The sequence below is a fragment of the Ischnura elegans genome, assembly GCF_921293095.1.
Source record: "Ischnura elegans chromosome 13 unlocalized genomic scaffold, ioIscEleg1.1 SUPER_13_unloc_1, whole genome shotgun sequence".
Classification (NCBI taxonomy): Eukaryota; Metazoa; Arthropoda; class Insecta; order Odonata; family Coenagrionidae; genus Ischnura; species Ischnura elegans.
In genome coordinates, this window is record NW_025791657.1 from 11,899,802 (window position 1) to 11,922,692 (window position 22,891).

Consider the following 22,891-nt stretch of genomic DNA (forward strand, 5'->3'; position numbering starts at 1 on the left):
GCTTGAGTAATCAAGTTACCATCGCTCGCACCTTGTGTGGACATTTGGAGGGAAAATATGAAATAATCTTCGAACTCCATGTGAATTGGGAGGTGTTCTGTAGAATCCGTTGGCATCTGAGATCGTACAACCCGCGGACATCAGTGAAATAATGAACAAAATGAACAATCTTTGAATTAGTTCCCTAATTTAGTTCAAAGAATGTGCTGAGAACGTTCACCGTGCACATGTTCAAAGTTAGTGCAGCGGGAAACGATCTTTGCATGTTCTAAGCACGTTCTATGCACATTCATTAAGAATTAATTCAACTCTGCACATACTTTGAAGTAACTCAAACTTAATTCTGCACAAACTTTCCTCACTGGATAGTACCTAGCTCATAACCAATAGTGACCAGTGCACATAAAGTTATCACATAGTACTGCAATAATGTGATCCCTCATGGGCATTTCCCCTCACTCGCAAACCACGCTGTGAGAATGGACCATCCTTCAACCATTTCCTAACCCTTACATACTCACTCGCTTTTAGGAGGCCTGTCAACTGTGGTAACTAGATCACTCTTACCTTAGGAAATTGTTATAGCAGAAACAAACCTAATGAAACACCTTCAATAAAAATATCATAATGCCTCACAAACCGCTGAGCTACACAAGCAAAAGATATGAATGACATATTCTCATCGAATTATGAGAAGGAAAAGTAGCACTGCTGGGGAGGAATGGGTTGAAAAGCAACTGAGACACAATAAAATTCTGTTTTTCAAATTTTATTTAAGATTTTTTGGACGTAACACAACAATTTTCCTAATGCCACAAATAGATGATAAAGATGCAACTGTAGATAGACTGGCGGTTGTTGGAGAGATGGTGAGGCTGGTGGTTGTTGGAGAGATGTTGGGGCTGGCGGCTGTTACAGATACTGTGGGGCTAGGGGTGGGTATGAGAATGGAGGGGCTGGGGGTTGGTATGGGAATAGAGCGGCTGGGGGTTGGTATGGGCATGGGAGGGCTGGGGGTTGGTATGGGAATGGGGGGCTAGGAGAAGGTATGGAAATTGGGGTCTCGGATAAGGAGGGGAGATGTTGATATTAGGGTGGCACAATGGGAGAGGGTAGTTGGAGGGAGGTCCCCTCACCACCGACTCCACGAGCATCCTTAGGTAATCCAGGGCCCTCTCCTTCCTTTCCTCCTGCCTCCTCAGCATGCCCATGTAGTCTTCATTGGAAGTTCTTAGGTACGTAATTACGTCCGATTCACTCCTCCTCTTCCTCCGCGTTACTGATGGCGTGGCTGGAGCGGCTGAGGTGGGAGGGCCAGATGAGGTGGAGGGACCCCCATCATCACCCGTGATCACTTGTCTGAAACACAATATGAAGGAAGCATTACTTGTTAAACAATGGAATACGAATCGTGCCAGTTATTTAGAACTTCTATGATATCAAATGGAAAAAACACAGGGAACGGATTGAGGGCATCATTCCCTATGGTCCTTAAGAGACTAAACAGCAAATGGGTTACCAAGTTATGGTGATTCTTTGCAATGCCGGGTTACACTCATTCAAACAAGCATTCACTTATATTAGTCAGATGATTTGCATCTTTCAATTATGCCTTAGCTCACAACAAGAAACTTATTCACATTACATATTTCCCATCCCATTGAGGCTATTGTTTAAAAGGAATGAAAAGCTACCACTGGAGTGATATCTCTAAGCAACATTGAGGTGATTACGTGATTGAAGCACATGTTACATGCTATGAGTTAGTACTTACGATGATATTAGGGAGTCCATCCTTGCCTCAGGAGTCCCCGCCAGAGCAGTGGCATAAAGCTTATGGAGTGCATCCCAATGCACCCACTCCGGCGGATAGTCCCCTGACCTCATCCCCCGCTTCAACCCTAGGTACCTCCGCCTCAGGTTATTAACCTTATCTTTAATCTGGCTGGCAGACCTTGGGTATCCTAGGGTTGACAGCCGCTCCGCCAGCTCCACCCACACTCCCGCGTGGCTCCTCTGATTGCTCTGCAACCTATTTAAAGTAAAAGAAGTGATCAACTACTTTGCAACGAATATTTTGGTCTCAATAGGATATTCTGATTAGAAGTTTTCCGAGACGAGAAAAACTTAATTTAAATCATTTCATAAGAATGAAAATTTCTGTTCCAATACTAGTTAGGAAGGAAAGAAACTTCAAAGCCTATGCAGCAACTAGGAAGTCATAACAATGACACCGAAAATATAGGAAGAGGAACAAGGAAAAAGATGAAACCCATGATAGTTGAGTGTAGGACCGTAATTTCTTTCAGGATACACATAATTCACGTAGGCACATCCCCTGGAGAGCGTAAGAACATACACTTCAGCGTTTAATTAGAACACGAAAGATAAACACATTGCTACGCTTTGCTATTCACCAAGACACATTACGAAGGGTAGATCACATGGTAACCTTTTACGCATGAATCCCTACGTTATGAACACGTAATCAATTCAGAATATCAATGAGGCACTCAGCATTCTACGGTTTGATGACCTAAGATTTTAACACGAATTGAGCAACTCTATCCACTTTGTACATATGGGGAAAGATTTTCCAAACAACCATCATAGCATTCTACATGCAAGCACCATACCTCAACTTAGTCTTTCAAAAAAATGACACCATGTGCTCAACACAATTTGTAGTAAGTAGCGATTGAAATTACTTAATTTAAAAAAAATAAAATCACTAAATACCCACAAATATTGTACAATAAACTTACCTTCTTTGAACAATATTATTCGAGAAAAGAGCGAGTAGCACCTCCACCTCTCTTCGTCGTTTACTTAGAACACGAAAGATAAACACATTGCTACGCTTTGCTTTTCACCAAGACACTTAACGAAGGGTAGATCAAACAGTAACCTTTTACGAATGAATCCCTGCGTTATGAACACGTAATCAATTCGGTACCCGACCGTTTTCCTGAATCGTTTTTTCCGAAACTCCTTTTTCCCGAAAGCTTTTTTCCCGAAACCCTTTTCTCCGAAACATTTTTTACCGAACACCTTATTTCCCGATTGTATAAAAATGAGTTCATATTTTTCATATATATCATTTTTTTAGAAAATTATATTACGCGCGATAGCTCTAAGAAATTCAAGAAAATTCCTATCGTTCTTGTAATCTTCATATTCTTCTACAACCGATTTCAGCCTCTCGTGCATGTCGTACAATTTCTTTTTTGGCTTCCGGGTGGTTTTTCCCGACAAGTAACCTAAAGCGGTTATTCCAACCTTCAGATGCATTATTTGGTGTTGCATAACCTGCTTTTTTTAGCTCGAAAGTTGTTTCAACGTCTTCAACTGGAACAAACGTTAAAGCTGCCATCATATTAACTGTCGTTTTGAGGGTTCTATCTGTTGGGTCATCGTAAGGGACTTGGAGTCCCACTTGTTGAATTTTACGATAAATAGCTTGTTTTTTATACAATCGGGAAATAAGGTGTTCGGTAAAAAAAGTTTCGGTGAAAAGGGTTTCGGGAAAAAAGCTTTCGGGAAAAAGGTTATACGGGAAAAATGGATTTGGAAAAAAAAATTCGGGAAAAAGGTCGTCAGAAAAAACGATTCGGAAAAATGGTAGGGAATCAATCAATTCAGAATATCAATGAGGCACTCAGCATTTTACGGTTTGATGTCCTAAGACGCTAACATGAATGGAGCAATTCTATCCACTTTGTACAAGTGGTAAATCATTTTCCAAACAACCATCGCAGCATTCTACATGCAAGCACACTACTTCAAATTAGTATTTCAGAAATTGACACCATGTGCTCAACACAATTTGTCTTAAGTAGCGATTAAAATAAAATCACTAAATACCCACAAATATTGTACAATAAACTTACCGTCTTTGAATATCGTTATCCGAGAAGAGAGCGAGTAGAACCTCCACCTCCCCGTCAGAAAAAATTTTCCCTTTATCTCCCTCCATTTCTTTTTCCTCTATCTTCAAAAGGCGGGAAGGCTGGATAAAAATGGAAAGACTATGCATCGATCTTCATTTCCTTAATCCTTTTTTCTTGGCGCACTAGCGCTAACCATCGTAAGCTCCATAGAGGTCCCTCGACGATGGTTGTGTAGGTAAGTTCGGCAGTGTTACTAAGGCCTACGATGGTAACTCTGCGCGTTTAAACGACGCGACGTTTTGAGGTTACACGCGTACGGATCAACGTTGCGCCGATCGTTGTGTAAACGGTGCATAATGCTGCCCAACTTACGATGGTCATGAACAATAATAAACAATACTGATACATAAATAAAGGTTACAAAAAAGTTGTTTTTACAATAATATAATTTTAAAAATGAGAAGGATTTTGACATTAAAATGGATTTTTATACTTTTTATGTCAAAATTCTAGTGTATTCCTTCCTCATTTTTTAAATGTATTATTGTAAAAAACTGTTTTGTAACCTTCATATATGTATCAATATTGTATATTATTGTCGTCTCATTTTTTTCATTCATGGCCCTGATGAAGGTTTTAAAATAAGCCGAAACGTTGGCAAGAAAAACTTTTTGCATCGCATGACCTATACTCCAGGAATTATTCAATCATTAATTAGAAAAGGTCACGACAAGAGAAAAAAGAAAATCCAATTATGTAAACCAACATCATAACACATAAGATGCATTAAAATATTCGTTTGCATAAAAATTCATTATTCTGTATCATATCAAACTATTAAGCACTTTTACATGAGTGATGATGCAAACATGCTAGCTTCCGCTAACTAATTATAACGAGAATATCATGAGAGTTTATCATGCACGCTTAAATGCATTAATAAACCAAAAATCAATCATATAAATGCCAAATTACCCCTCAAATCAATGATTTTAGAACATACCATCCCTTCGCAAGACAAAATTTCAGCACACACGATCACGAAATGAAAACATTACCTACCGTGCTCGGTGAACATGTTTATATTAGTTCAAATCAGTTTTCTCAGGCAATATATTACTAATGTGGCACTTAAAAAATCACGTAAATTCGATGGAAAATATTATGATTTTCATTTCCTCCGACGAGGTTCGCATGCATGACATCAACCAAACTGGTTTGGTAATTGTTACCGAAATGGCCACAGCAGTCCGATAAAAACTACATGAGACATCGATGTAGAGATGGTTTTTAGCGTGCTGGGTGATATACTTAGCATGGATTGGGTCTAGTATGACGACTTTTATCACATGCCATTCAACATGATTGCGAACGATTATACCTGAGGAATACCTCTGATTAAGTAAGATTTCACTTTTTCCCGGCGTATGATGGCGGTGAATTCTTCTCGGGTTTCCATCCGGGTGAGCTCCATCTCCATCGCTGCCAACGTTTCGATAGAATCCTTTTCTATCGTCATCAGGGCCGATGAACGCCCTGATCGGCCCTGATGACGATAGAAAAGGATTCTATCGAAACGTCGGCAGCGATGGAGATGGAGCTCACCCGGATGGAAACCCGAGAAGAATTCACCACCTCTGATTAAGGTTTTTATGTGTCGAAATACACAAACATCTCCTAACAGCTTTAATGTAACGGATAACATTGCAATTTAAAGCATAAATAAACAGAAAAATAAACGTAAATAAAATTAAAAGTTATTGCCATCACAAATAATAACAAAATCTTCTCTACCAATCTATTTTTTATGTAAGGCATGTTTAAAAATCTTTAAAGTGATGAAATGGTTGTGAAGGGTGGGCCAGACCAACCTACGCTGACGAGGTGTCCTTCACAAGCAAAGTGCGCTGAAGGAGACCTTCAGACGTATCTCGAACTGAAATCTATCCTTCAGGAGCCGAGGAAGATGAAGGATGGCTAAAGAAGCGACAGACGATACCGGCTTAAAAGTGCATTACCTGTGTTTGGCTACGAACAGCACTTAGGCTATAAAAATCACGATTTTTTCCGTTGAAGGCAACGCATTAGAACACGCAGAGAACAGAAGGCTTCTCTTGCTTAAAGTGCCTTCCGAATCTTTTTCTATCTAAAGGATGAGAGGTCACTTTAGTCACAAAAAGATAATAATAAGTAAATCTCCGAACTCTAAATGCTCATTAGCCATATCAATTCATTAATAATTAATGTCATACCATCTTATGACCAAATCAGTCATTCTTACATTTTTTTACCCACACGAGCTGAATAGGTTGCATCAATTTGCCTTTCTCAACTTCCAAAGAAAACTCAAACAACATCTTGTATATACTACGTAGGAAACGTGCTAAATCCTTTCTTTTTCACTAGGGATGTACGGATGGGAGGGATTTTTTTTCGGATCCGGAACGGATCCTTGATTTTCGGAGCCAGATCTTTCGGATCGGATATTTTCGGATCCAAATGCATTTTCCTGCAATTCCTGCTATTAAACGAAGTAATCATTCAAGTTTATTCTGGGTACGATAATCGAAGGAATGCTTTTTAGATTTTCATGCACATTTTAATATTTTTATAAATTAAAAATCATTTTTATAGGCTTTCAAGTTGTTTTTAAATATCTTTACTTGCTCAGGACCTAAACTGTTACGCTTGGGTTTGAAAATGAAAATACGAAAATTCTTCGGATTCACTGACCAGTGGCGTAGGAGAAGAATCGCATGCGATGGCGCAGTCGAAGAGAGAATCGGAGCTCTTTCCACCCTTATGCGTTGCATTCACTGACGCGCTATTACTTGACATTTCGGAACCAGATCCGATGTCTTCCACGACTTTGGATCCGATGAGGGGCAATATCCACCGATATTTGGATCCGAGGTATCCGATCCGACCATCCCTATTTTTCACTTACCTCATTCATTCCTATATATTTATCTCCAAGAAATACCAAGCCGTACACCAGATATTGTTAATGGACTTACCTACAATTTTTATTGTAGTACTTTGCCAAACATATCCCTTGGAAAATGAAATAGGATTTTAACAGACTACCCCCTTTCACCCCATGACATATATCCTCACATTTAATGTTGAATAGGGTGGTTTCCTATTATTTTTTTATTGCCTAAAGCGAAAGATTATTACTCCTTGAGTACGTACTTCACGCTTTTAGATTTTTATATGAAGATATCTATTTTTCGCGATTAAATGAAAAGTGAAAATTTTCAAGCGCGCGAAAACGCGACGGCTAAGTATGAATGCCGGGAAAAACTACACGTGACGTCGTTCTGCTTCCCGCTGCCGCAAGTGAGGTGACCTTGGGGCGAGGATCTGAGCGCTGATATGATGCAGGATGCTAGCAGGTAGCTGAGTACCATGATAGCTAGTAGCGCTTGGCTTAAATAAGGATTATTAATGCCTTATCAAACGAATAAAACTTTCCGACGTTAGCCAGTTTTAATAGGTGATTATTAAGATGTGTTTCCCTGAGCTCTGTGCCTCATGCATGCATCAGTAATTACAGGCGATGTAAAACTCCTATCCTCTTCTGTAGAAACTAGGTACCTGTGACGTCACGTGGAGTGGAATCTCATGGGCGCCAATCTGGCCTTTTTCAAATGAGGATAAAATTGACCCTTGCCATTCGTCTAAACCGGTATTTCTAAAACCAAATAATTTGTATATTATGAATACACTATCCCATCCCATCAGCCTCCTCTCCGGATTTACGACCCTACCAGTGTCATCGGTTCGAGGTCAACTCATGGGTTGCTTATATGTGTTTGGCACATGGACAATTGTTTCTTGCACGTAAATTGCAGACTTTGAATTGAATTCCTCGTTTTCTTCTGAGCCTTGTCAAATTTTAAACGAAGTTCTAAGGTCAATATTAACGCATTTAATGCAGCATCAATTTCCATGTTGATGTTTATAAAGAACTCGAAATATAAGTTAATATTTATCGTAAAATTTCGTTTAAAAATTGTAAACGCTGCTCAAAAGACAAAGAATTCAATTCTTAGTTTATATTTATTGAGAAAAGAACAAATATTTATTTAGAAAACTGACTGGATAAACAATTGCATGACCGCGGTCCCTTTTACCCCTAAGAGGGATAATAAAGGCGAAGGGTCAGGGTAGTTGCTCCCGGACTCCGAGGGTAAAGCCTAAACCCCGCAGTATTGGGTCCCGAAACAAAGACGTCGTACACCCGCGACCGTCATGAAAGGGGGAAAGCTGGGAAACGTTTTTTCGCAGTTTTACTGGTTTTACTTTTGACTTGACATCCGAGTGACCACGTTTTTCGAAACTAGTGTCTTTGCGAGTGTCAGTTATTGAGGCTAGTGCGACAAAACTATATTCATCACTTCGTTTTTCGCGAGTGAATTTTAAACTGCTGTCACTAGTTCATTCTGTGTGACGCATTTGCTGGACTCCTCCGCCAGATTTCGACGGAAGTTTTTAAAGGTAAGTGTACGCGTACTATTAATAGCTGACCATATTCGTTAACATACCAGAGAGCACAAAAATCTCATGAAAGCGTTTCAAAAACAGCTAAAAAAAAGTACTGAAACAGTAAGTAATTAAGTCCGCCCGAGAACATTTTTTTCTCGACCATAAACACGTGTTTAAAGACGTAGGCCTTTAAATGCCTTTTCATGTGGCATCAGAACGTTTTCATGCAGTTTCAATTACGTTTCTTCGGCCCTAACCACGCTTTTTATGCTACGAAATTTTTTATATTCTAATAACGTTTTCGATGCCCTAATTTAAGAGCAAAAAAACAACAAAACAAATGTAAGAGACGGGAATAGGTACGTTAAATCTTAAATACGGGCATCTTATTGTGAAAATGTGTTAATGGATCGATTACCTCGGTGTGTGATGAAATTCTTTGTTTTCTGTTTCTACCAGGTCGGTTTGTTGTGGCGAAGACAATAATTTCGCAGAGCTTACCGCCAGCTTCTTCAGGTCGAAGATAAAAAATTACCGTTGTAAATCTTCCAAGTAGTAGCAGTAAATATTCGACTTGAGGACGCTGGCAATAGGGCCAGCATAACTTTTGTCTTTGTCTCAACAAACCGACGTGAAAGTTATCGAATATCAATAACCTCGAGAAAATAGTAGATTTGAAAGGCAAACATGTGAAATGAAATGGATGAATAAAACGTTGAAATTATATGATAGATGATGTTCTGAAAGCACAAGGAAAAAAGGCACAAGGTAAATACTTCACTTGAAATCACAAGACTATTATTATAATTTGTGCTAAGTGCACATAGTGGACCTTGTCTTTTTGAAAGATTAACTATCATGTACTTGCCCCTTTTTTTGGATGTTATGATTATTTACTTTTATCTCTTTGCTATAGGCGGTGTTAGAGGTAATTTCCCTAATGAAAACATTACGGACAAAGTAATAATTGATTCTGTGAAAAACTGCCCAGCTAGCAAAAAGTAAGTGAGTTATCCGTATCTTATGGTTTTCTTACGGAAAAAGCCGATAAGGAGCTTATAGTGAGCTAAGGAACTTATGTAAGTCAAGGGTAAGATTCCGTGGACGTTTGGGTAAGGAATGCCGTCAAATATCCTCAGGAAAAGTAAGACACTTCCTTTCGTACAGTAGCGCCACATGTGGGAAAATTCCATACTAACACGCAAACTGACGGTGATGTATTGGTGGCGCCATCTGTTAGCGAAAAGGAATACTAATATCTTATAGCGTCCTGGTTTCGGCGGCAGATTTGAATGCACAATTAACCGCATGCCTAGATCTCTGAAGGAGGAAGGACCAACCCTAACCACTTCCCCTACTGGCAAGCGATACAGAATACACAGGCGAAACGACTCTGGAATACTCTGGTTTACCTCAACTCATCCCAATGACTATAACAGGAAACCCTGGGGAGCCACTGAAACAGAACCTATGGGACATTTTTACACTGGAAAGGTGCAATATACAAAAGAAAGGGTGAAAAAACTTTGTTTAAAATTTTTTTATTCAGAAAAATACTGGATGTCACTCTCTTCGTACTCCTCACTTTCACAATAGGCCTCAATAGCAGCTTCAGCAACAGGAATACGGCTTTTGCCGTAGACTCTCTGCCGCGACACACGGAACCACTCCCCCATGCTCCTCGATACTGATGCCAGGTCCATGCTCTGGCCAACAGCACCCTTACTTCTCACTACATCTGTGAAATAACAATTCCATGTCAGTCAATGGTAACATGCAACACAAGAAAAGAAACTGCTGAAGTTACAACATTGTTAATTTCACATCAAATCTTGATTGGGGAGTGCATATTGATAAGGTGGTAGGGAGATCATTTATAACCCTGCATTGGGTCATGCAGAATATAAAAGGGAGCAAAAAGAAACAAAAAAATGGCCTACATGACCAGGGTTCGACCTGTTTTTAGTAAGAAGTGTGCATCACTTATTGAGTAATTACATATTGGTTTAAAAGGGAGAGTGAAATTGGGTCAATATTCATTTTTTAGTTGTATTATATTAGAATTAATGTATTTAGTGGATTGTTTGAAATTGGTTTATTGGGAAAATTAAAGTTAAAGCATTAGAAGTATGAGATTAGAATTAGTGTATTATTTTAACCATAAATATCTATTGTTTCTTAACTTTGCATTATATAGAAACTTGGTATGTACACATTTGTTATTCATGTACATCTAATGCTGCCACCAGTCAATTGCCTACTTTCAGCTATGTATAATAATAATAACTAATGGAAACTTACCAAATACCACATTGAGGGTATTCACGAATTCCCTCTCGAATGCTATTTTATTTGTAGCCCTCCCCTTCATACAAAATAGCATGCTCATCTCCTTCGTCATGAGTAAGGAGCACATATCGTTCACTGTTTTCTTCAGTGCCCCAGATAATGTCTGATAAGTGACATTCCTCATTAACATGTTTGTGGAGCGATCCCTCAAGTATCGAAACTGTAAGACATAAGATCATACATATTAGTGTACCATATGACCGGCAGCCCCCAATGCTAACAGCATGTGGCAAGATAGAAAAGGCGATGTCCAAAAAGCATTTGGTAAACCTACCAGGAACTTCCTGTAGTCTACACTTCTTCCCAACTCCACCTCCACCATCCTGAGCTCATCCACTGTTTGGCATGGAAGAGAGTGCCACTCTTCCAATTCATTGTTACCGATATCATAACTGCCACCAGCAGTTGTGCCATCATCAGTACTAGCCAGAGGTAAACTCTGCAGTCTCAACGACAGGGCATCTATTTTCTCACTCACAGCTAAGCCATCTTTGGTGATGGTCTTTGATATGGATGTTAATTGTTTTTTAATATCAGCCAGTTGCATGTTGATGTCTTTAAACATATCTGAAATATAAAATAAATTTTGTGTCATACATTTTAGAAATACATGACGCGGACTTGACTGACATAGGCTTCGTTTCACTTCACTAAGTCCTTACCCTTTACTAAAGGATCCATTTCTGTGCGGCAGCCTAGGTTGGGCAACTCACCAATGCCCTCATTAACCTGCTGCACAACAGCTGCAGCCGGTGGCTGGCCCACTGCAACTTTAGCCTTGGCTGCAACGTTCCTATTGATTGCTAATGCACAAGAAAAGAAGAGAAGATCAATGAATAAGAAATACTTCGTAGACACTATTCTTATATAACACCTGGATGAAAAAAAAACAGAGTCCTTAACAAAACAGGGAACTCACTGGGAGACTCCACGACTGCCCGCACTACCCTGGCTTGTTGCTCCACCACATTACCCTTTGGTGTTGCCTTTTTCTTTGGGATAAATCCCACCGGGTGAGTTTGTGAAGGATTGGCCACAGTATTCCTATGGGTGGCTAATGTATAAGAAAAGAAGTTTGATGAGATATAAGAATAAACATCCCATAAAGATACCTCATCCTTACAAACAAAAGCAGAATCATAAACAACAAGGCAACTTACTTGTCATAGCTGAGCTGTATTGCATCCCAAGTGGGTTTTTTGGCTCCCTTCTTGCACCCATTGTTTGAACACCAGGCTCGGATGAAGATGCTGTGACAGATCTTGCTATGGCTCCAACCGCAGCCTTAGGATGAGGCCTAGGCAACTGGCTTCTCCCAGGGACACCAGGCCCGTACGAAGTGGACATATGCACACCCACTGATCGTTCTGGCGAAAGAGGTGAATGCAACATTTCAATAAAGTGCAACAGGTCTAACAAAGACCTATCAACTATCTCTTAAAGATATATGTACCTGGCGAATGAGGAGGATCACTAAGCCAACCATTATCTTCGTCTACACTCGTATCAGTGATGGGCTCGCTTGGGTAACGGATATTTTTAGTTTTCCTTTTCCGCTTCCTCTCCTCACCAGCCATGCTCTCCAATACCACCTCAAGGTCAGTGTCGCTACACTCAGCAGCCTTGCGCTCTACACTCACTGCTTCCAAATAAGAATCTGTGGAAAGTTTTTAATTAAAAGATTTATGGTTCAAGTGGAAATCTATGCACATGACGAAAACCATGCTCATAATGAAAAGTAAGCACTACACACAGATACATACCAAAGGTGGGGGAAACAAACTTCACCCCCAGCATTTCCCAGTTGTCCTTGGGAGCAACCTCTTTATGGATCAGTCTGCTCATTGCAGCCCAGGAGTACCCAGGGGGTGGGTACCTTGTTACATTCTCACCAACTATCCAGCAGGCTGGAATTGTCTGGACAGTGACGTCCTTGAAATCCCGGTGAGGTAAAAACTCAGCCACCACAAATGGCATCCTGAAAGAAAATATTGTATGTAAAGAAATATAGAAAATAAAAAAAACACAGGCAAGACAACATACAGTTTCAGTTACCAAAAATGCAAAGGGCAATGCTGACGATCATCCTGCGAAGGTTTCTCCAGCAATGTCCGTGAGTGCAGTTTTCCGGGAATTTGGCAAAGGTATTGGTGAAGGTGAGCAGCTAACATCCAAGGAAGATTATAGAAAATGGAAACCATGTCCACCCCATCAGTATTCTGCAGAACAATGGAAAGTACTATGTGGGGTGGAAGCAGAATTTATGAACCGTCTTCGCTCACTAAAGATGAACACCTGTAGTTGCCGGAAAACTGCACTCAACACTGATGATCATTATACATCAATGATGGAGGAGCTCACTAATATAAAAAGATTGGCCATCAGATTCATCAAGTAAGGGGATACACATTGCCTTCCTTTTAATACTCTTCACTGGCCACAAACGTGATGCTGTCCATCCCCGAGCTACATATATTCCCACATTCTTGGATGAAGAAGGTACTTCATAAAAGCTAGTAACATCACTGAAAGCTTTTCCTACAATTTGCACTTCAGTTCCTTGTGTGGCAATTAAAGTGATAATAACAATTTCACCGCTATCAGTAACCACACAGTTATCTGGTTGTTGGTCTGAAAATAGTAATGAGTTTAACTCATATTTGCTGTAACAAGGAGGCTGCAAACCAAAAGGGAGAACTCTTGGGATCCGCCAGCCTGCATGAGGCCTTGTCTTTGACTCCCTTATACGATGATTAAACAAAGATGCCTCTTCAATGCGTCGCACAATCTGAGGAAGAGGAAGGTTTGGCTTCCGCACCAGTCTCTTTATTTTGCCTAGTGCATTCTCAAATTTAAAAGCACTAAATTTATCGACAGGCCCATGTAATCTTACATCATCTGCCAGATGGAGTAGTCCATGCACATTATATGATAGATGTTGCCGGCCGTACAATACACCAAACTTCTTCACAAAGTATTGAAGGAGGGATTTTGAATAATCTAAATTAACAAGGCAATCATTCCTGGCCAACAGTCTTAGGGCATAATGGAGAGCCAAAAAATGTTTGTAAACATTGATGTTTACAATATCTTTCATTAGCAAGGGCCCAGTATACAGGAGAAAGGTACGAAATTCGGTAGCTTTCCACCGCTGCAAATGAACCAAAGATCTTGGTTTCCGTGAGAAATCTGCAGGTACACCTTGAGTGATGACAGCTACCCTCTCATTCAAAGATGCCACTTTTGCAGCTGGTAGTCTAACAAGGAGACTCCCTTTTACCCAAGCTAGAAGCATCTTGCGCATAACCCCTAGGCACACCAAATGCATATATTCGAACGGGAATTGTGAAACCATCTTTACCTCTGGAATGTCTAACAGTGGGGAATGCCCAATGTGATGGTCTTCATCTAACCTTAGGCGGAAGGTAGCGTCAGACCTTAGAGGGGAACTAAGTTCATCGAACACCACTCTATTTTCCACATATTCCCCCTGTGAAGTGCACTTGCCACAACCAGAGTATCCCGTGTGTGATTTGATTTGGGCAACAAATGCACGAGCAGGGGCATCACAAACATAGCATGTGACATCAACACGAAAATCGTCACCGTCACAATTGATGCCACTTGTTTTAAGTTCCCTCATCTCCTGGACATAGTCATGCAGAAACTCAGAGCACGAAGTGGGTTTACCATTGCCATGGAAAATGCCCACAGGAAAAGGTGGGATTACCGGAAAGTCTTCCAAGCACATCAAAATAACCCACACCTGACTGCTGGAGCTCTTTGCAAGAGGAAGGCCATCGACATTACACTGGAGTCTTAAGACTTGAATGCCACGAACATCGGGAGATTCTCTGATTATGCGCAATAAGTTCTTTTGCACTCCTATATGGCTGTAAGTACCACCACCAATGTGCTTGACAATAGAGCTACGCGGCGTTTTCAGCAAAGTTCTGGAGTCTGAGGGCAGGTACGTGAAACAGTGATGTCGTTTCAGCAACGTTAATAACTCATTGCATTTCCTCATTGAAACTCCTTCACTTGCCCATTCTGAAAGACCTTTTCGGAATTCTCCCAGATCGAAATTATCGTCTAACTCCGAATCTGACGTGGAGAAATCACTGCCTCCGTTTGCAGCTTCCTCCCCAGGGCTAAGGTCACCAGAATCGTCCTCAATGTCAGTGGGGTTACAATTACTTCCCCCTAAACTCTCAGCAGGTTCAAATTCATCAAGGACTTCACTGTCACTGTCTACGTCATTGTCACTATGCTGAATTGCGGAAGAGAGGTGTCTTTTATGCCTTCCCGAACATTCACTGTACGGCTTGTACCTACGATTCGGCATCGTTGACGCAACAGCAGTGAAGTAGTGTAGTCAAGATATCAGAGGAAAGAGGCAACTGCTGAATCAACCGCTTAAGGCGAACCTGCCGATACAAAAAAATATACTGTCATTCTACCAGACTACTACCTACGTGCCACATTTACCCAAATAATAACAAAAGCAGGGTTGATAAAAATCTGATTTTATTTCAACAAAATCATTTTTGATGATTTTTTAAAATCAGATTTTATTGATTTGAATCGAATTTTATTGAAATAAATGAAATTTATGATTCTCCATTCAAAAAATTTCAGTTATTTGCAAAACTAACTATTTGGGCAGCATATTGGAGAATGATCGTTTGCAGAAACAATATGAGGCTACATACTCTAAACTTAATACAACATTTAGTCGATCAGGGGAGGGAACTATGGAAATGTGAATGGTATCAAATTAAAAATTACGTCGCCATAATATAAAATTGCCATTGGAAGTATCATATGTGCTATATTATGCGATTCTAGAGCATATGAAGTTTTAAAAAATTCTGCATCTTTGTATGGTGCCTACGCTTAGGAGTTAAATCAGAAAACAATTTTTTTTCAATGGATACACTAGTATTCTAACCAAAGCCATTTTTTAAAAATTTCATGTTACATGTATTCCTACGGTATCATTTCTATTTAAGAGCCAGCATTGTGCTCATAACTGTCGATTCATTGTATTAATTAAGAAATAAAAATCAAAATTATACTCACAGCTTCCTTTTCTTGACTCTTTAAAAATCAAAAATATAGATCACATTATGGTTAAAATCACCTGATTTTTTAAAATAAAAATAAAGTGATTTAAATCAATCAACCCTGAACAAAAGACTGCAAATTGTTCACTACGGTGACTGTGGGAAAAAATACGCTAATCCATAGCCAACAGAAAGCTACTTTCTGAGATTTATTTCTACAATGTGTGTATTGCAATTATTGGTGAAGCACGTAGGTAACTTAAAGGACATGTTCATGGTTAAGGACTTATAGGACATGGTTCAAGGACATGTGTGGTTATATGGAAAGGCATATTCAGCGAGTTACGAAACATCCCGTTCAAGCAAAATTACGCTGCAACTGTGAATGTCGGTGACAGTAAATCTTAATCGAATGACCTATTTCGTTTGGATCTTCACAAATCTTACAATTGGTACTCATTATTACTTATTTCTAACTCATTTCACATTCTGAACAACCCGACACAATAATTATACTGTTAACTGAATATTTATGAGGCAGGTAGCAAGAGAGTTAGTGAAGGAAGTTATGGATTGCTTTCAGGACATAAATCTATGGACACTCGAAATAAATCTCGGAAAGACGCTTCTCGCTACACACATATTTAATTCACTATCACAGAGCGAAATCAAAATCGAAGGCCGAAGAGAAAAGACGGATGATTAATCATTCCAGAAGTGGAGATGGTTTCACTGTTTCAATTTGAATGCAAGCATTTGGTGTACGTTGATGCTTTCAGCCATGGTGAAAGGAAATATTTGCCTTACCAACCTCAAGTAACAATTAAATAAAAGTTTACCAAATAGAATAATTATTCCCAGCATTCCACGTGATTTTCAAACACACTCCCACCATACCATCAAAAACTGAAATTACGCGTCATATTATATAGGTATACAAATACATAATCTGTAAAATATTCGACACTTACCTCAGACTTTCGCGGGAGCTTGAGACACGAGCGGTGCGAAGATATGTGGCCAGAAGAGTCCTCTCCTTGATATCTCCGATTACCCTCCGTAAAACCGCACGCTGCAAATTTCTCCGAAGATTACCACGAACACAAATGGAAGAGCCTTGATAAAATTTGAAATACTGCTCCAATGTGCTTCCCCTTCAACTTACCACGTGTGAGCTTAAATAAGAGTTCAACACTCTAAAAACCCACGTCAGTTAAATACTGAATCACTGGTGAAAATACACACAGGGATGCAGCAAAAATGCAATAAACCGTGAGAGAGTTAAGTCCAAGAGCGCAGGGTCAAATTTAAGTCAAGAAGATACCGAACGGAACCGAAATGAGAATAATCCAAACGAGAGCAAGGTCAATTTATCAAATAAACCGTCAACGGTCAAATTAATCCGGATAACTGATCAAAAAAGAGTAAGCAAGAAAGAGCAAGTCCAAAAGAGCAAGGGTCAAAAAATCAAAGCAATCCAGATGAGCGTCCTTAGTATCACCGAAGATGGCGTCTACGGAGGAAGTGATTTAAAAAACGTGGTGATCGGCGTGGGTTGTCGCTGTTCTCGTGGTGTACGTGATTCTCGTTGTTTTCGTGAATCTCTTGGATCCCATCTTCGAAGAAGTGAACCAACAGCCCAACAGTCCGTTCCACAATTACCTATTTCACTCGCCAGAGGTCTCATGGATAAGAAAAATATAAGACACTTCCTTAGTAAGCTACTTCCCTATTCCCTCTTTTCAACTTATCTCTGTGTCTTACGTTGTGCTGGCTGGGTGGTTGCGACACGGAAAGGCGAGGGCCATCAATGAAGCCAGGTAAACAATTCTGGTAGAGTCCTGAAATTACTATGTTCATTATTAATATTTGGCTTATTTATTTAATATTACAACTCACAGAAATATCTATACAGAGAGCATATCATTATTCCTATTTTAGTCTGTCATTAATTATGATGGTGGCCTAGGATGATCTTTAAATTATTTAGACTTTTGCATTATTGTTCCTACTATGGAGTTCCTTTTCATTGAAACAAAAACACAATTTTCAGCTACGTGACATTGGATTTATACTTCTGAGCTTACTGTAAAGGAATAATTTTAAATTGTTAGAGCACTAACCTTAGTTACTTACAAGCTCTATTATTTATTTCAGGAATATCCAGGAACCTGGTGCACATAATAATAATAATGTTAATAATAATTGAGTTTAAATAATGAAATTCATACATGTTCTAATTAAAACAAAATAGCATTGTATTGTAAAAGTCATAAGTTAAATAAATTTCATTTCAGAATGTTATTGCTCTTTCATCCATACCTCTGGTGATATCCAAAATCTTAGTCTGTTAAATTAATACAAGGTTCTCAATCACTGCTTGGTGTGTTTACTTATTCATTGCAAAAGAATGCATTAAATTTATGTAGCCAAACAAAGAAAAATTTAAGGCATTAACTCAAGTATAATTTCTATTTTACAGTGTAGTTGTGGATATTTGGTGGATCCACTCAATATCCTGTAGGTAGCATGCCAATTTTTGGGGATCTCCAAGAATTTCCCTAGACTCTGTATATCCCTTAGAATTCAAGACGATTTGTAATGAATATCCATTGAATACCTAAGTATCGTGGATATCCACTGGTTATCAAATGAATGTCCACAGGATCCTCGATGAGTATCCACTAGATGTCTAATATATGTCTATGGCCTATCCAGATAGAGAACATTTGGATATCCACTGGATATATCCACTGAAAATCCACTACAAATCCAGAGCATTCTCAATGGATATCCACTGGATATCCAATGGATGTCTAATGTATGTCTATGGCCTATCCAGATAGAGAACATTTGGATATCCACTGGATATCCACTGAAAATCCACTACAAATCCAGAGCATTCTCAATGGATATCCACTGGATATCCATTGGATAAATCTATGGATATCCAATGGATGTCATGGCAACCAACATGGATATCCATTGGATATCCAATGGATATATTTGTGCTGTGTGGGAAGATAAATGTCATCGTAAATATAAGAAATGAAGTATTGAAATATATATAAAAAAAAGAGTAATGAGATTATTTTATAATAAGAACCTGACAACAGAACTTTCGGCAAGGGTAACTGCCCTAATAAAAATATTCTAAGAAAAGAAAATATATTTTAAAACAATATTCACTCTTTTCATGAACAATTACACTACTGCTAAACATAATGGTTTGGCTGAAGACTATAGATTAGTGGTTAGTTTCATGAGGAGTCCTAATGAATGCAATGAATGTGTTAAATTCATTGCAAAAATCATAACCGATTTCTCCTCACGTGAATACAACATTAAGGTTTCTTTAAATAACTCTCTTTAATTTCTCTAATTTCTTAAAATCTACAAAATAAACTTTGCAAACTTGATGCTAAATCCACAGTAGTTAGTCATTAAAATCCTTTGAGGTAAGTGGGAGATAATAATGCAGAACACAAATGTAAGGAAAGAAGATGTTTAAAAATTATATTACATTACTGCCCACCAAGGCTTTTCACTATACATGTTTAAACAATTAATTTCAAATTGAAAAATGGGATCCCCTAATGCAATATGATACCACAATGAATAACCTCTTATACTCAGTGATTGCTACATGAACTTTCAAAACTCGTTCCTTAAACAAATTCATTCAGGACCAATACTGCACTGCCCAAAGACAAACATCAAATAAACAGGCAAAAAATCTAAAATAGTGGAATAGAAAGAAGACTTCCCTTATCAGTAATTCATTTCAATCTGTACTCTAAAAAATTTCATTGGCACCAAATTGATAAAAATAATTTGATCCATAGAATAAAACACCATTTCCTCCTCTATACCATGGATATATTCACAGAAAAACACTTAACTGAACAAAAAATAAGGGTTTTGTAAGAAGTAAACCACAAAATATATATCATATAAGAACCGAATCAATCAAAGGAATGGAATGTGTACCAATGCAGTGACAAAATCAGAACAGATGCTATTTTCCTTTCATGCATTAGTGCAAGTTGTGTGGTTGCACGATGCACTCTTGTGTACATACATGGGTTCATTTTTTTAGACAATAACAAGTACAGGTAAATGCATGGTGTGAAAAAGCCTTTATACATGATCCTTTTATCAATGAGTCCTGCAAATTTAAAAAGCAATATTGTGAATAATATCACCTGTCACGATTGTGAGGACTGTTACAAGGATAAATATCTCAGTATCTAAAAAAAATACGATTTAATGACAAAAAACATGACTTAGAAATAACATGCCAATCGGAATGATCTCTTCCCAGACGGCACAGGAAGTTTTCGTACCTAAATACGAGGGTGGACAATCAAGATACAAAAATCGCGCTTAGGAAGTTACTTAGAAGGTTTTGTTTCTTTATTTCCTTTAATGACGAAAAAAGATGCAAGAGGACTGGCAAATTCATATGCATCGATAAAATTGTATCTCATCGATAAAACTGTATTCGGTCTGGGACTATTTTCTTTCGCGGGTGGTGCCATCTGGTGCCATCGTGCCCTATCCTCCTAGAAAGATCACATGCCTTCACAAGCCGTTGGAGATCGCGTCGTTTACGTCACGTCTCACTACATTTCAGGGATTTTTGTGGTTAAGTTAGTGAAGAATAGAGTGTCTGGTAATGTGGAAGTTTCCCTTATTCTTTAATTTCATTCACTGGGCTTCAGAAACGTGTTTGTGAGATATTTTTGTTAGAAATGCCTTTCGTGTGTGTATTGTCGGGATGTAATGGAAACTCCGGGACATATGGTTCAAGTTTTTAGCTCTCCAAAAGATCCTGAGTTGAAGAAGAAGTGCATTTGGGCGATAAGAAGAAAACATTTCACCCCTACGAAAAACTGTGAGGTATGTACTCTTTCTCGCTGTAATTATTTGGATGTAATTTTAAGTCAGAAGTGGCTATTCAGTACTAAAAATGGTGATTCAAAATATTGTAGCAGCAATTCTTTTGAAAATTCTTGCATTTTAGCTGTCTTTTTTGTATTAATTCATTCGGTAAACGTGTGGTTAAAGGAGAAACTAGGAATAAGCTGCCAAGTTTATAGGATCGAATATTGCTTCTTAGCTTGCCCTATGGTGTATTACACGTCGGCTTTCATCATTTCAAATTATCTTATGCTATAGTTTAAAACAATAAAAATATCAGGCATACAAATATTTACTATATTTACGAGCCTAGTAATTTGATTTCTCATGCAGAAATACCAAAAATTGGAAATGATTTGACCTAATAAGTTACATGGTATTTTATTATTTATTAATTTTAGGTGTGTGAGCTTCACATTGCACCATTGTGATATCAGAAAGTAATCTGTGGCCTTGGACGAGAAGACGAGGAGAAAATTCTTGCTGAATGGAAGGTGCCCAGATTGGAGGAAGGTACCATTGCTTCACTGTTACCTGTCGCCAAGAAGACAGACATTGTGGCAGAAGTGACATATTTGTGGATGTGGATTTGATTTGTGCAAGTTGGTGCAGTGATAGTGGACGTTCATCGGAGAAAGTATTGACGATAGTTTTTATGTATCGACCAGTCCTCTTTTAAATAATTTTCTATTCGAAAGAGAATAAGAGTAATTGTTTCGCTAAATTAGATGTGGGATAGAAGAGAAAATTGGAAATATTATTGTGGTTGACAATAGAAAATACATAATATATGTATTGTATTTCTGTGGGTTTTTTCTTTCCTGCCTCTTTAAAATTTCTTGCGGTGGTGACTTCATGCAAAGTAAGTATAAAATCGGAGGTGTGATCTAAGAGATAACATGTTTTATTTTACAAGTGTTTATGCTGGTGATTTGGCAGGACTTTCATATTTTTAATAGGTTGATACATTTACTGCAGTTACCTAGGGACTTTTACTCATACCAAATAATTTTTCAAATACTTTAGCGCCTGATATGGGTAAGTTTTAGTAGCTGAGATACTGAACTATACGTTAATTTTTGCTTGCATTTTGATGAATTCGATCATACTAATAGCAGATGTGTCAGCCATCCTGTTTCATCGGCAATTTTTATTTAAAAATCTTATTTCGTCAGGCTTTAGGGTAAGCTTTTTAATGCTCGTGGGCTATGTGATGTCTTATTTAGTGTCAAAATTAATAAGAATTTACTCTCATTAACATCTCAAGGTTTCCAAGTAAGTACGAGCCACTTAACAATGCTGGATGCTGGTGGTGCGTGAATTAGCCGTGAGAATCTCATTTTTCGCAGAGTTATTTAAGTGGCCGAGTAAGTTTTGTAAGTTCTCAATGGGTAAATAATACTATATCATGAATTCTAATTACCATGAAAAACTCACAACCGACAAAAACTTTGTCGGTCGTGAGTCTTTCATGGTAATTAGAATTCATGATATGGTGTTATTTACCTATTGAATCAAGGTTCTCGCTACGGTCGGTAGTTATCGATTGTGTTGCGTTCGATACATTTTTCGATCGTGCGAGTTACGATATAACTAATTTCGACCTAATCGATTGAGATTAGCCTGAGTGCCGTGTTCCTGCGCGCTATGTATCCAATCGTACGTGCTTAGTAGCGGACATTCACATGCTGCGTACGCGCTTCGTCGACAGGCCGCGAATGGTATGTATCCATTGACGAAAAGCGACGGAGCGGCACAGTATCCCCTTAGTCAATGGGTACTATGTACATACGAATTAGATACGGAGGGTTCTGTGCCGTCTGGGTTCTTGGTCGTACCATTAATAAAAAGCACACTTACTTTTTATAACACCAAAGTTATATAATCAAAATATGTATTACATATAAAAATGTCATATAAATAAACTGTTTTTATAATAAAGCAAAAAAATAAATAAAAAGAACTGACATAGATGATTTTAGTAAATTATGTTGCAATAAAATGAATTAAATATGATACAGCTATAAAAATTTTAATGTACCAACATATACATAGCAACCAACAAGTAAACTAAACAGGCAGGTATGTCAAATCAATTTTCTTAATATGTTCCATAATTTTTAAATCTAGTTTTTGAAATGCTGTATTGGAAAGTTTTTTACAGATGTATTG

The 22,891-nt window shown here is 38.5% G+C and overlaps 2 protein-coding genes across 2 annotated transcripts; both read right to left on the reverse strand.

Moving 5' to 3' along the window:
• Positions 1-9,757: 9,757 nt before the first annotated feature.
• On the reverse strand, positions 9,758-10,832 carry LOC124172451. The gene is made up of 2 exons (XM_046551892.1): positions 10,683-10,832; positions 9,758-10,119 (listed from the first exon to the last, which is right to left on the reverse strand). Exons 1-2 carry the CDS (start codon positions 10,795-10,797, stop codon positions 9,923-9,925), a joined length of 312 nt encoding a protein of 103 aa, XP_046407848.1. The 5' UTR covers positions 10,798-10,832; the 3' UTR covers positions 9,758-9,922.
• Positions 10,833-11,843: 1,011 nt separating this feature from the next.
• LOC124172068 lies at positions 11,844-13,031 on the reverse strand. Its single transcript, XM_046551474.1, has 5 exons — positions 12,786-13,031; positions 12,494-12,708; positions 12,184-12,387; positions 11,891-12,097; positions 11,844-11,848 (listed from the first exon to the last, which is right to left on the reverse strand). Exons 1-5 carry the CDS (start codon positions 12,929-12,931, stop codon positions 11,844-11,846), a joined length of 777 nt encoding a protein of 258 aa, XP_046407430.1. The 5' UTR covers positions 12,932-13,031.
• Between the last annotated feature and the right edge of the window lie 9,860 nt (positions 13,032-22,891).